The sequence below is a fragment of the Larus michahellis genome, chromosome 2 (genome assembly GCF_964199755.1).
Source record: "Larus michahellis chromosome 2, bLarMic1.1, whole genome shotgun sequence".
Lineage (NCBI taxonomy): Eukaryota > Metazoa > Chordata > Aves > Charadriiformes > Laridae > Larus > Larus michahellis.
In genome coordinates this window covers 52,332,224-52,347,496 of record NC_133897.1, presented here as the reverse complement: position 1 = coordinate 52,347,496, position 15,273 = coordinate 52,332,224, and the positions used below count along the sequence as shown (strand labels likewise).

General features: G+C 39.3%; 1 protein-coding gene across 2 annotated transcripts in view; it reads left to right on the top strand.

Moving 5' to 3' along the window:
* TRANK1 (tetratricopeptide repeat and ankyrin repeat containing 1) overlaps nucleotides 1-13,031 on the top strand; it is a 55,484-nt gene extending 42,453 nt beyond the window's left edge. For both annotated transcript variants that reach the window (XM_074575405.1, XM_074575406.1), the window contains exons 19-24: nucleotides 727-830; nucleotides 2,835-2,967; nucleotides 3,873-4,018; nucleotides 6,231-9,307; nucleotides 10,839-10,937; nucleotides 12,113-13,031. In XM_074575405.1, coding sequence (XP_074431506.1) covers nucleotides 727-830; nucleotides 2,835-2,967; nucleotides 3,873-4,018; nucleotides 6,231-9,307; nucleotides 10,839-10,937; nucleotides 12,113-12,222 — 3,669 coding nt within the window. In that variant the 3' untranslated portion in view covers nucleotides 12,223-13,031. The remainder of the gene's footprint in view (nucleotides 1-726; nucleotides 831-2,834; nucleotides 2,968-3,872; nucleotides 4,019-6,230; nucleotides 9,308-10,838; nucleotides 10,938-12,112) is intronic.
* Nucleotides 13,032-15,273: the final 2,242 nt, after the last annotated feature.

Sequence of the window (15,273 nt, the reverse complement as noted above, 5' to 3'; positions counted from 1 at the left end):
AAAGCAGAAATTTATAATGACGCAAAAATCAAAACTATCACCTGCCACTATACACACAGTCTGTATCTTCCCTTGAAAAAAAACCCAGCAATTTCCTAAATGGACAGAAAAATGTTTAGATAAAAAACACACAGCTGCAAAAATTTCATCTTGAAATCTGAAATGCATTAGCTATATTATCTGCTACTTTGTTTTCTTTATAACCCTGATCTTTGTTTATCGTTGCTACATTAAGAAGAAATTACATTGTGAATTTGGCAGTTCTAAGAGTGGCTTGTAATGTGCAATTTCCAAACCGAAGCAAATACTAAATTAATCGATAGAATAAAGAAATAATGGTGTCGCAGAATGAGTGAGATGATAACAAAGCAAACCTTGCTAGGAACATTGTAACTCCCGCTGTTCCTCTTTAGCTTATCACAGAAAGGGCCTGGTATGGCATAAGCATGAATATAAGTTCCGTGCTTTTTGATTTAACTTCGCACACATTGGTTTTGCTAACTTTTATTAATAGAATTTATGTGGTAGATGCCTGGTGACTTACCAATTAATGGTTTAGGCCATCATTCAAATTGCATGTGCAACGTTTTACCTTTTCCTTCTTCCCAGTACCCTGCCAGTCTTTCTGTTTTCCATTACAGTGACTGTAAAATTAAGTACTGCCTTTATGTGATAAGCCGTGGGCTGGATGCACACGTGTGAATGCTGTGTATGATTTCACCCCAGGTGGCAGCCAAGTGTTACCAAAAGGGAGGAGCAGCTGAGAAGTCAAAGCTGGCCCTGGCACACGATGCTGTTCTCAAAGTGCACGCAAAGAAAAGCAGCCCCAGGTAAGTGTAAACGCAGATGGGCGAATGTTGTTCTGCGGTGCCAGACCTCTTGGGTACATGCAGAGGAAGATTCCCACCACAGTTGTGGGACCAGACCGGAGGCATCGGAGAACCACACGGGCAAGGTGTCTTCACATCTTTGTCTGTGGGTGGCAAAAGAGATTTAAGATATTGGAAAGTCTTGCACAGCTCCATCAGGTTTTGGGGCACTGCTCCCTTTGGGGAGCAACTGAAAGCAGTTGTATGCCCTAGGCTGTCCAAACCGAATGTGGCCCTTGAAGGGGCTTACTGGTTATGTGAGAGAAAAGCAACAGGATTTGCATTACCTCAAGAGGCTTTATATTCTTAGGTACAGGCAGAATAGCATATGCCATCAGCAGTGCTCAACTCCAGTTAATCCCACCGCATATTCACTTCACAAAGAAGAAGGAATGGTATTTCGGGGAAGAAAAGCTGCTAACCAAAAGGGAGTTTTGAGGTGAAATCAGTTTTAGTGTCCATCTAAACTAAGCAAGCGTAACTAGGTCTGAAGCTAAGGGAAGTTTCAAAGGGACAGATTTTGAGATGGATCGTTTAGTTCATGCTGTCAGCTGGGCAAAATAGCTCAAGGGTTTGACAGAGGAGAAAGTCTGCGGTTTCCTGAAGAGGCTGAAAAACTGTTTGGGACTTGTCTCAAATAAGACAGGAGAAACTAGCAGTGATAGCAGAGTGGGTAAGGAATGGCTAGAGCAGAGGAAGCTAGCACTGAATGGAGAAGGGGGAAGGTCTGGAGAAATGTTACTAATGGAGTTAATCAAGGTTCTACCTTTTTTAATTACCTATTATATTAGTGGCCCTGGTGTCATAGTTTAACCCCAGATGGCAACTAGAACCATGTAGCTTTTCGCTCAGCCCCCCACCTTTTCCCCCCTAGAAGGATGGCAGGAAAAAGGGAAAAGGGAGAGGAGAAAAAAACCATTGTGGGTTGAGATAAATACAGTTTAATAGAAACAACAACAGAAAAGGAAAAATAACAATAATAATGACATGGGTCACTCTCACTGCCTGGTGAATTGGTACTATCCTGAGCAGTGATTGCGGATTCCCACCCCCCAGCTAACCCCCATTTATCTACTGAGCATGGCGTCTATGGTATGGAATATTTCATTGGCCATTCCATCGTTCTGTCTATGCTTCTATGGGAAGCTGAAAAAGGTCCCTGAATAGTGTAAACATCACTTATCAACAACGAGAAACAATAGGTATTATTGACATTCCTTTCATAGTAATCACTAGAAAGAAAATTAACTTTTTCCCAGCTGAAACCAGGACACCTGGCTCAAAGTATAAGGATGCTCATAAAATTTCGCGATCATAGATAATTTGTTGATGGGACTGAAAAAACTGTAAGCTGGGGTGCTTGTCGATTGAATAAAACTTGAGGAGAAGAAATTGGTTATATTAGGATATGTTAAGTTGACAGGACGTATGTAATAACAAAGCTGTAAAAATGGCTTCTTTTTTTTTTTAGTATAAGTATTAATGCTGGTGTACAAAGCATATGCAAGATTCCTGTGTGCTCTGTAATATGAAATGCTTTGTATGATTCTGATCCTCCAGGTTCAAGAATGATGAATTCAGACTAGGTCTGGGAAGAAACTAGACATGCTCCAATGGCACCAGAAAGGCTGAACTTGTTTAGTTGTACAGAACAAAAGCTGAGAACAAATCTGATTGTTGTCTTTAATAGCATTGGGGCTAAACAGCAGAAAGGAAGAAGGAGCAAGTTAAGCTACAAAAGAGAAGCAGCACAAAACCACATTAGTATACTTCCATTTTAGAATTTAAAAAAAAAAGCTTTTTACTGACAGCACAGTGAGATTCTGGAACAGACTTCTGGACAGAACACTGTCAACCCAAAATATAACTAACTGTAAGGTAATACCTCATCAGGTTATGTATGAAGAACACATGATGTTGGTGTTGGTTTGGACGTAAGCGGTAACTTTCTCTTATTTTCTGCAGGGAAAAACAGATGGAGTATATGACATTGGCTAAAACTTACTTGGAATGTGGAGAACCAAAACTATCACTAAAATGTCTGTTTCAATCAAAGGAGTTCCGGCTCTGTGCAGAACTGTGTAAAAAGTTAGGAAAGGTATTAAATCCTCTAAACTATCCTCTCCTTATCACTTTTCCTTTTCCTACCCCTTTTTTTCTCCTCCTATTACCCATAAGTAATAGTATTTTCCTGTGATGTGGCAGTAGCTGAACTAAAACAGCTCTTTAATCTGGGCAGTTCAAGAGGAAGCATTTGTCACAGAATAGCTAGAAGCGGAATGAAGAGGACAATGATGCAATTAGGCAGTCTAGGTTTTTTTCTTTGGCTTTCCTCAAGTGTTACCATCAGTCATCTCTGCTTTGCAGTCGAAAGTTAATTAATGACTGACTTCATGAAACTTAAGCTGTTACTTCATTCAATACTCTGACGATACTGAAAATTCATTGCTTACAGCTGTCTAAATAGAATCTTGAAACTTGCAAGGGTTAAGTAATGTACTAACAATAATTTTCTAAGTGTATGAGGATATTTAACATTTTTTATTTGCAGTGCATTTCCACTAAAAGAATGTAAAGTGATTGTTCCCAAATATTTAAAGTTTAAGATACAAGGTTGGGGTTCCCATTCTGTATCCGTAACTGTTTTAATTTAATCCTGTTGATTCTGAGAAATTTGCACGTCAACAGAAGTGTGTGTGGTGTTTTTTAACAATAGGCAGAGCTGGGTGAATAAGAAGTACTTTGGAAATGCTGTATAATACCTTTAATTTTGCATTCTAGTTTTTCGGGAACAAATATTTTGAATTTTTTTAAAAAATCCGATCGGTTTTAGTGATGGTTACTTTAACATGTATTTGATTACATTCAGGTACTTTAATTACATTTTATTAAAGTATGCTTCTCTATGAGACACCTACATGATGGGATTACTAAATTTATTCTATTCTTGTAGTTTTGACTGTTTATAGCACTTCAGTTTCATTACTGACTTCTGCATTGCAGACGAAAGATGCTGCTGTTTACTATCAGAAATGCCAGTGCTACAAAGAAGCATCTGAATGTTATGAACAAATTGAGGAGTTTGATCTGGCAATTAAAATGTATTGTCAGGAAGAACTCTACGAAGAAGCAGCAAAAGCAGTTGAAAGGTATGTTTTCCAAGATGGTCTTGAAATACAATTTTCTTTTCCAAATTTGACATAATACAACTGGCTCACCATAAAATTTTCACAAGAGTTTTGGCCGGTAACTTTGTTTTATATGAAGTTAAATTAACCTTGTCAGAGTTCTCACTTGGTTAATGATAACACGGTGAAAGCAATCTACTACATTCACAGCTGGAGCAATGACTAGATTCATTTATACAAACCTTATGAATACAATACAAACCTTATGAAGAACGACTGAGGGAGCTGGGGTTGTTTAGCCTGGAAAAGAGGAGGCTGAGGGGAGACCTTATCACCCTCTACAACTACCTGAAAGGAGGTTGTAGAGAGATGGGGGCTGACCTCTTCTCCCTGGTGACAAGTGATAGGACGAGGGGAAACGGGTTCAAGTTACGTCAGGGGAGGTTTAGATTAGATATTAGGAGACATTTTTTCACTGAAAGGGTTATTAAACATTGGAATAGGCTGCCCAGGGAGGTGGTGGATTCACCATCTCTGGAGGTGTTTAAAAAAAGGGTAGATGGGGCACTGAGGGACACGGTTTAGAAGTGGCTCTTGTCAGGGTAGGCTAAAGGTTGGACTCGATGATCTTAAAGGTCCCTTCCAACCTCAACAATTCTATGATTCTATGATTCTATGATTTTACTGGGGATTTTTTCCAGTCTGTATTACTAGTCATGCGAGTGCTCCTTCAGGCAGTCCTCTGAACTAGGTTCTTATGGTAAATATGACAAAAACATTTAATAACAGTATTAAATAATTCTATTCTAAAAGTGAAATAGTAATAGATTAGCTATTTAGTCACTGACTTCTGTAGGAGTATAGCTGTTAGGCGTATAGTATATAATGCAGCAGTTATTGTGGCAAGTGAACTATTTGCCTCTCAAAATCTCTAACTTAAGAGCAAAGAATAGTAATTTAAATGAGCAGCTCGCGCTGCCTCTCTGACAGATTCTTGGTTCCAGTCTCTGAGATGAACGTTTCCAGCCCATCTCCCCTGTGCTGGCTCAGGGCAGTTACGAACAGCCTCACACTGTGCTTGATAGACTGGTTTTATTACTATCTTTTTGACAGAACTTTGCATCTGGCACCATCCCCGTGACTTCATGAGCACATTCTTGCATAAGCAGTTCATTTATTGGCCACCGCTTTCATTACACCTGAATTGATTGATGACTTGATATATATACCAGTTAGAATTCTAGCAACACCTGCGTTTACACACCTTCACTGAAATCCTTTGTGACGTACCTTTAATAATGGCAGCTGTTTTTTGAAAGATTAAAGCTTGTTTAATATGTAGAGATAGTTTGATCAAGAAGTTCAAGCATTAAAGTCACCTTACCAACTACGGATTTTTTTTTTTTTTTAATCAGCCTCCCCAAATCATTCATGCAAATTCATCAGCATAGGTACAAAAATCTGCACTCCCACCTTTATCGTGAAAAAGATGATAATGAAAGGCTAATGACAATTTACTCACTCATCAGGAAAAAATTAGTCATTCTCAGCATGCAGGAGAGAATACTTCTGCAAGACTGGTTTAGGGGATAGCTCAATAATTTCACATCAGCCAATAATAATTAATAACTGAGTATTTTAAAGTGCATTTTTTTGAAAGATGCAACCAAGTACTTTGCTCAGGCACCCAATAAGCAGCAAAATATATGTAGGTACAATGACAGAAGTGAAAGAGTTCTCTAATCTGACTGGTTTATGTAAATTTTACAGAATATTGTCTATATAGGCCTGTGGAGAATTCATTGAAAATTGCATTTATTTCATTCTGGCTTCTCTTCATGTAAACAACCATTCTATACTGAGGTTTGCTTTAATAAGCAGAAGATTATCACTGGCGAAATGTGATTAAAATAATTTGTACAGTGATTTGACAGCATGGAGAAAGACTTATTAGTGCTGTAAACTTTGTGATTTTGTTTGTACCAGAAGTTTAAATGATGTTGCTACAGAGAGCCTTATGTTGTAGCTAAATTCTTTCTGTAGATCTTTTAAGATGTTGTGATTGTTTTTCACATGACAGACATTATCGCTTGAAATAGTTGGCCCTTTTTTGAAGGAAGGGCTTCTACGAGCAGCTATTTGTTTAATGTTTTAGGGGCTTTTTAAAAATGCTGTGGTTTTTTTGTCTAGGTTAGTCATCTACGGTAGTAAATTGATGTATCTGTTATTTCAGGTATGAAGAGATGTTAAATGCAAAAGCACAAATGGTTTCCAAACTCTCATGTACCGCAAATCAATTGTATTTGGAAGCAGCCGCAAAGTACCTGAGTGTGAACAGAACTGAGGAAATGATGCGAGTCCTCTCAAAACTTGATGTAGAGGATCAGCTTGAGTTTCTGAAGTCTCGTGGATGCTTGCACCAAGCAGCAGACTTACTGAAAAGGGAAGGTCGAGAGGAAGAAGCTGCAAAGTTAATGAAACAACATGGGTTTGCTCTGGAAGCAGCCAACCTCACAGCTATAAAAGAGTTTCGTGCATCATGTTTGCTTGCTGCAGCTCGTGCCGGTGTGACTCGCTGTTCAGAATCAGACCTGGTGGACTTGGAGGTCATCCTAAGAGAAGCCCTCGAACTTTGTGAACAAACTGAGCAGAAGTCTGGCATTGCTGAGGCTGTGTTTTTGCAGGGAGCTCTGAAGGGAGACTTCAAAAAGCTGAGCAGCGCATACTGTCAGTTCCTGTCTCTGAATCATTCTGCTGGTGCAATTGAAGCTCTCTTTGCATTATCTCGCTGCAGCGCTCCTAGCCAGAACATCCTTTTTATGGCAATGCACGGCTTAATGGCTCTTCTGAGCCTGGTTAGGGGTCTGAAGAAAGCAGCTACCAACGCAGAGAAAGATATGGTGAAGTCATGCTTTGCCTATTTTGGGATTGTCCCAACAGGTGACAGTTGCCAGGTATCTCAAAATGAAGCTGAACCCATTCTCAAGTTTTTGTCAGACAAGCCAAGTCTAAAAGAGAGGAAGACGAAAGGTGATTTCTCAGTGAGCACAGAGGAGGTAAAATCAGCTTTGAAGCAGCACTTGTTAAGCAGGTTGTGCTCTATCACCCATGAGTTACTGAAAAAGCATTACCCTGATATTTGTAAGAAGTTCATTGTTGGCTTGAACTGTGAAGATAAAACCTGTGAGGATTACCATAAGCCCTTGTTGCGCCATGAAGCAAAGACAATGTTTCAGTGTAAAATGCATCTGGTGGCAGTAAATGGACTGCTGTTGGAAGCCGCACGGGCCTTCCCTAAAGAGCTACTGAATCAGTGCAAAACCTTTGATGACATTTTGACTGCTGACAAATATGCATCATGTAAAGCCCTCCTAGAACTGTTTTTTCCTAATCATTTTCATTTGAGAATACTGTCTGAGAACCCAAAGGCATGCAAAGAAATACTGCAGTTCAGTAACATTATTTCCAAACCCTGTAGAGCAGTGTTGAAGGAGTACATCACATTTAAGTTTAAAAATGAAGACACTGCAGCCAGAAGAGAATCAACTGACTTGTGGCTAAGTGCCATGCAAGTTTTCATCTTATCTTCAGGATATCCTGAAGAATTTGAGAAACTTCTTTATAAGGAAGAGGAGGATTATAACAAAGAGCTAAACTTTGCTTTGTCAAAGGCAAAAAACTCCCCAAAGAGTAAAGGCCAAGGAGGAAAGGCCAAAGGAATAGAGGGCAGACATGGTATGTTGCTACCTGACAAAAATGCCGAAAACGCAGGGAGAACGCATTTGTGCTTCATTCGACTTCTTGAAAATTCCCTTGAGCAATTCTATGTTCATAAGAACCCAGAAAATTGTAAAAGGTTTTTTTTCCGTTTTATGAATGTCCTGGTCAAGAAATGCACAAGATACCTGATTCCAAGCATAGGAAATACAGTGATGTTGTTGGAATTCCAGTATGTTCTCTGTTGTGCTGTCCTGATGCGTCTCTCCAAGAACATTACTCTCTGCTTTCCAAAGAGTTACATTGCTCTCATTCATTACTGGGAGTTTTTGTTCAGAAGCAAGGACCATAACAAAGAACTTAAAGACACATTTTCTATTATCCAGGAGTATAGACCAAAGGACGCGTATGTAGCTGTACGGAATTTCCGATTCCATCTCTGTTATCTAACAGAAGTTTTGTGTGGAGTTCATGGAAAGTTCAATGTCCTTCTGGATGCTTTCGAGGATCCTGATTGCTTAACTTCAGGGGAGGCTGAGCGGACTGTAGTGCTGTGCTTAGTGATGTTACTGAATGCTGACCAGGTGCAGAATTCTAGATACAGATCCCTCTTATGCCACCACTTTCCTGAAATCAAGGCCATGCTGAAATCAATGAGAAAAGACTCTCCCTCCGTAGTGCCTGAAAGGTTGCTAAGGGTTGTGGAACAAGTGAGCGATGCTACACATGTAAGAGAAATCGCTGCAAGCCTGCAAGAGCTGCTGACAGAGCGAGATGCAGAGCACTTGGTTGACTGCCGATGGAGGTGGGACTCTGCGTACACTCAGGGGCATCCACCCATACGGGGCATCCTCTATGAACCCATAAACCTTGACAGGTTTATGACCTCTTTGGATGGGACAGAATACAGTGATGAGCTAGAAAAGGAACTTGAAAGGGTTCATTGCTTAGAGGACCAAAAGGATCCCCTGGAAGTCATTGCCCTCAGCAAGCAGCAGAAGCAGGAGCAGAAAGCATCTGCTCAACGCCATCTGCGTCGTGTCTTCCATTTCGTCTCTTTATGCATGAAGTGGAAAAGGAAGGCCTGCTCCAAAGCTGAGCCTGTTGCAGTGGAAGGAGAGGAATTTTTATCAGAGATCTTCAAAAAAGCAGATATTGACCAAACCCAGTGTGACCTCTGTGGAGTCAGATTTATCCAGAGCTCTGAGAACTATTTCAGCCGGTCAGAAAGCATAGAGGCAGACACATCTGAAGCTGTGACGCCAACAGAGATCAGTGGGGAAGAAAAGTTGCATGCAGAAGGAAATGCAGTTTCTGCAGCCAGTGAGGCTTACGTAGAGCATAGAAACACAGATGAACACAGAAATAATAATGCTGCCTACAAACACTACGCCGACTTTTTCAGAAGAAAGATAGATCCAGTAATATATGATGGACTGGAAGCAGTGGAGGCTATTACAGAAAAGACTTGCACCCGAGACCATTTAGCATATAAAGAAGGTTACAACTTATGCCAGAGAAAAATCAAAGAGAATATTAAGAAGATTTCAGATGCAGTAGAGGAAATCTATGAGAGAAAAGCCTGGGCTAAAGGTAGAACCTTTCCAGTTTTCTTTCAAACAATTTAATATGTCATTTGTGGCCAAACTTCTAGACCTGACAAAGCTCCATTTGAAAATCTTAATGTGGTCAAGAGAAGGGTATTGCCAGGTATTTCAGGTGGCTGAGGAAAAGAAGTGATACCGTTGAAAATAATTCACCTCTTCCAAACACAAAGTAATGCATCAGATAGTAGAGGTAAAGTGAATAGTCGTGAGTTTTAACTACATGATCAGATGTGCTGTGTCTTACAGCCACATTAGACCAGATAATCTTTACTAGTTTTTCTGCTGTTTCCTGCTTATTTAGTTCTGCCAGCCATAGTAATTTGGATATGCAGGGGTAGCGTGCTAGGTGTACTTGGAGACTTTGGTTAAGGATATCTCTGACTAGTTTGCCCTTGAACTTGTAATTTTGCTAGGGCTGGACAAAAGTGGATACTTAACTACAAATCTGTGGGGTGTCAGGCACTCAAAGGCAACCCTGGTATTATAAAGTCCAGTGAATTATCATACTTAAGAGATACATATTTTGATATTTGATTTTTTTTCCTCCCTTGTATGCTTCAAGCATCATTCTATGCTGATTTTTGCAAGCAAAATTGAATCACTGAATGAGTGGCCTAGGAGCAAAATTGTTTGGGGTACTTGCTGTGGGAAAGCGACATCTTAAATCAAAACATTGTTACTGGCTCTAGCTGTAGAAATCCACCAACCCTGTCAAATTGTCACTTTGCCTGTGATGTCTGACAGTAATGAAAAACTGTAATATTTGATACGTTCATCAGCTCTGATCAGTGAAATACGTTAAATTTGTAACTAAATGTTAGGTTGTGGTCTTCATGTGTAAGCTATATCTTTATTCCTAGTGGAAAGCTTTTACATATGGATGAAGTCTGTGAAGTTTTGCTTATTTGTTTAGTTGGCTTTCTGCTCAATGAACCGTGATAGTGATGAACATGATAGATGTGGTAGGCTTAATTAGGTAATAGTTGAGTTTGTTATGACAATTGCTTGATGGATGTTACCTTATTCTTCCACTCAGTGAAAATATATTTACAGAAATTACGTGTCTTTGAGATTACTTTTCCCTCACTTTGTAGCACGCGTTTTTCAAGTCTTTAACGGTGCAGTTAAGCAAGGGTTGCAACATCTCAAGTCCATGTTTTACTTTGACTTGTATAATTTCAGAAGGATGATGAAAGCCAGGAACTTTAATACCCAAAAGATAGATAAACCAGAGTATTTTCAGGAGTTTCAGGTATACCTTAAAAGGGACAGCACAAGGATGGGGAGCTTCTCCTCTGATAGTGCTAGTAACGTTGATTGGAATGGGGAGTAATACATACAGCATCTTCATCTCCAATAGGGAATTTGACTGCACGTGAGGTCATTGGTGACTGAGACCTCTGGCTTCGCAGCATCATCGTACAACTCTGTGTAACTTTTGTTTTGTGCTTGGCTTTTAGCTGCTGCCCATCTCTCAGCTAGTGTTCTTACAGAATGTTAATTGTGCTCCATTTCAGCTGAAGAAATAATAATCAAACATGCCAGCAAACTGGTTACCACCATTGGTGAGGCTCACGAGTGGCTGAAGAAAATGGAGTCTCATAGGATAAAAGAAGGTAGGTTTTTAAATTACACAGGTTTCTGTGCCCCCTGGAGGACACTGTTCCGTAACGGTCTCTTAGCATCCCTTTAGTTTCCAAGTCAGCAGTGTTGTGGATTATTCACTTACCCTCAAGGCAACAAGTTAGGAGCACTCTGGAAAGCAGGAGTTAACCAGTCTTTCCTCAGTGGCTCTTTAAAACAGAGTGTGAGCCTCGCAGCTAGTTACAGGGTGGCCAGAATAGAGCACTGCTTCTCCCCAGGCCCTCAGTGGATCCCAGCCTGCATAAAATCTGCACACGCAGGTGCACATGTAGCTATGGTTCAAGTACAGTCTTCAGGATAGAAACTTGGGCAGGGGGGAGGGAAGAGAAGCTATTTTCATCTTCACCAATAAGATAGTGTTGTTTCTTAGCTCTGCTGCAGCAGTGTGTTTATGAGCAGTGTGGATCCATGTTCTTGGGAACCAGCTTCCTAACAAAACTAATCCTTAGCTTGCTTTTAAGTGTTCTGCGGAAAAATGTTATATGCGGTTGGTTTTCTTTTGTTTTCACTTCCATTTCACTTGGTTTCACACCAAAAGTAACGTATATTGATGCAGTCTATTGCATCACAGACCTCTGAGGACACGTTTAAGACTTCGTTGTGCCTACCTGTATCGTTAGGTTTAAGCACATATTTAGGTGGTGGGATTGCAACAATTGCATAAAAAGGCAGCAATGAAGTGATCAGGCTTGCAAATTGCACTGTATGTAAAGCATTAAAGTAGCTCTATTTTAGAATATTTGATTGTGGTAACTGTTTGTGTTACACCTTCCTATTCCAAGAAAGATAGAGTTAATAAGACTGCCTGGGGACATCTTTGAAGTCAATAAGCAAATGTGTTGTCTGCTGAAACTGAACCTTGAGAAAGGAGAGACATACTTCTTGAAGTCCAAAGCAGTAACAACAGAAACAGATTTTCAGTGTAAAAATTAATTACTAGTGCAGCAAGTGGCTTAGCAGTCTCTGCTTCTTAGCAGAGCTCTTAAGCACATTGTCATATTAAGCCCAATACTTACTAAACATGATTATACACATATGAAGGTATATCGCTGACAAATAAAATAGCAGTGACATAGCTTGTCATACTGCTAAGAGGAAAAGGTTTTGGGGTTTTCCATTCTGCATTAATTTCTTGTTTTTAATATAGGCTTTGTGCATGATAGAGACTTGGAAAATGAAGTGGAAGATGCAAGCATGGCTTTTGAAGAACTTTTCTATAAAAAACTCTCAAGAAAAAAAGGAAGATACGGGAAATAGTAATTAGAAAAAATATACAGGTGGCTATTCTATCCTCTTAACAACCTAATTTTAGAATTAAAAAAATGGTTAAAAAGAAAAAATAGAGGGATGGGGTCAGAAATGGGAAGAATCTGAAGAAAAAGAGCAACTTACGCTATTGGGTTTTTATCACTTGTATTGTGTCAGAATAATTTCCTGTCTGGTGATGATGTAACTGTTAAAACCTACGACAGGACAAATTTCCTTTCAAACTGATGTGGTAGCTTGAAAGTAACAAAAAAGCCAAAGAAACAAGCAAGTGGGGAAAAAATAATAATGTTTCTGCCTTATCTCAGGGGTATTTTTCCACTCAGTCTTCTTTTTCTGCTTCCCTGTTAATTTACATCATCATTCTTCTGAGCTGGAATACTCGAAAAATAGAAGGATATTTTCTCTCATTTTACGATGTTTTAATCGATGTTTTTAGGTTACCATTGTAAACCTGCTGTGTTCTGAGTCTTGCTATGTTTGGAAATTTTTGAGCCTTCAGGTGAGGTACTTACGGTATCTCTCTTTTCTATTTTTATAGACAAGAACAGTAATTTCTAAACACATTCATATTTTTGACAGTGTACGTACTTCTAATTAGATAGGTGTGGAAGTTATGAATTGTCTTCTATTTGATCAAGTTTTGATATAAACTGTTACCTGTACATATGGAAATATAGATAATCTTTCTTTCAAAGAATATTACACATTTTAACTGTTTTGTAAGTTTTAATTGGTAAAAGACTTTTTGTAATGTATAGTAATGTTTTTATAAAACCTGTAAGATGTTTTAAATCACTTGGTCGTGTCTTATATTTTAAATGCTTTCTGAAAGCTGTGTGTGACTGACCGCATGAGTGAGATTTACAAGTTGGGTCCAGAACATCAGTTCATACTGATGCTGTTTTGCTTCTGGGATTTCAATCTCTCCAACATACTGTAGTCTCCTTTAGAAACATTTTAAATTAGTGTATGTGCACGTTAAGCATAATTAGTTAGAGTATTATTTAGTCGTTGAAATATTTTGTCTTGAAAAGGGACACACTTTGTATACATAACAAATAGCTTCAATAATTACCTTTTGCCAAAAACTTAGTACTCAATGCTCAATGTCATGGAAGTGGGAGATTTTACACGGGTAAAAATGAAATACCACTGTAGAATGGGGCAACGTGGGCAGCAGTAATAGTTACCTATGGCATTGTAATTGCTCTTGTCTGCCGGAAGACTCTTTACTAAGTGGTGCTTCTTAAAGAAGCCTTGTTGCTTAAGCAAGCACCTAGAAGAGAGTTTAAAAACATAACATTGATGAAATGTAATGCTAGTCACTTGTACTGTATTGAAATCAAGAATTAAGAAAGATGGATCATTAATATAACTTCTTTGGCTTTGTTTTCTATAATCATATGTATTTTGCATTTGAGATTACTCCAAGAAACTTTCCTGATTAGTTTCTCGGCTTAAATATTTACATTTGTGGCAGTGAATGCTACCCAAACTTTTTAAGGGCAATTACAGTTTAAAAATCCTAGCTGCCCACAGTTTAAAGATCTGGTGATCATACTCTTTCTTTCTCTTCATGGGAAAAATGAAGCTTTGAGAACGTTATTGCAAAACACCAAGCAAGGAGAAAACAAAGAAGGAGAAGTAATAGCAGAAGTTGTATCGCATCGAGAACTTCATCTTGGGCACATTTCTGAGGTGCAGGGGCCTGTCATCTTTGGTATGGTTTAGTACAAACCACTGGTCATTCTCTGACTTCAAATCAGTGCTCCCAGGTAGAACTTACTTCAACAGTATGCGAAATACTGACTGCTAGCCAAAATTAATGGTGATTCAAATTTCAGAGCTTATGGTTTCAGAGCTCTGTTGGGTCAAGGTTTCAGTAACGTTCAAGTGGAGCTGGTAACTCTAGTTGGATCTCCAGTCCAATATTGGTGCTTAAAGGGTTTTTGCCCCTATGGTGGCGTGCATAAATAAACACAGACCTTTCTTTTCCATGGCAGTCTCTTCAGATAATAATGATCCATGTGCATTAATCCTATTTCAACATTTAATTAGCAAAAAAGGGGTTGTCCAGATATACCCTTGGGGTTTGGTTTTTTGGTTTTTTTTTGTTTATTTAAAAATCTTTCTGCCTGCTGGTGGAAGCTCCAGTGTTCTGGCACCGGCTAATGCCTTTGACTCAAAGGGCTTAAGAGCTGTGACAGGTGCCTTGGTACGCGCGAGATGCATATTGCACTGAAACCTTGGAAGTGAGTGGTGGATGCAGGCTGTCACGCTTATCCACCCACTTCTGCCTGTCTAAGCCATGTTGCGTTGCAAAGAATTTAGAAAAGGCTTCAGAAGCACAGCAACTGGTGACTTAGAAATCTCTCTCCCTGGTGATACAAAAATGACATCTACATGAAAAAGAAGAACCAACTATTTACTGTAGTTGGAAGACAGCGGTGTGGTCTAAAAGATGGCAATTCTCCAAATTTCAGACTCCTCAAGAAAAAAATCTCTTGCTTGAACCTCATATGAATACAAAGGACTGTGTGCGGTGAGTGATGGGTACTTTCGACCTTTTTCCTTTATTCCTCTTAAAAGCATAATTTCATAATATTGCCCACAGTTTTATTCCAAAGCACTTTCCTTAGCTGTTAGAAGCTCTGTTGCAGCAAAACATTTAAATACTGGGGTTTTTTTTAAGCATTTGCTTTCATTCCTAAAGGGAGGCCTTTTGCCTTTACACACACTGAAAGCGTAGGAGGGAAGAAATTGTTTTGTCTCAGTGTAAATAAAATAAAAGGATTTCCTGCCAGCAATCCCCATGACATTATTTTCTGAAAACTGATTACAAAGCACCCTTCCTTATATGAAAGGGGACCATAGCCGTTTCCACTGAGCTTCTGCCTTTGCTGTTGGAGCATTCAGTTTTCATGAGAGCCTTCACACCTCCACTTACTGAAGTATCCCTGGGTCTCGCTGCGACTTAGATTTATGGCACCATCTATCATTTAGGCTTTCAGTTAGTGCGCAACTCGGAAATGCATTAGC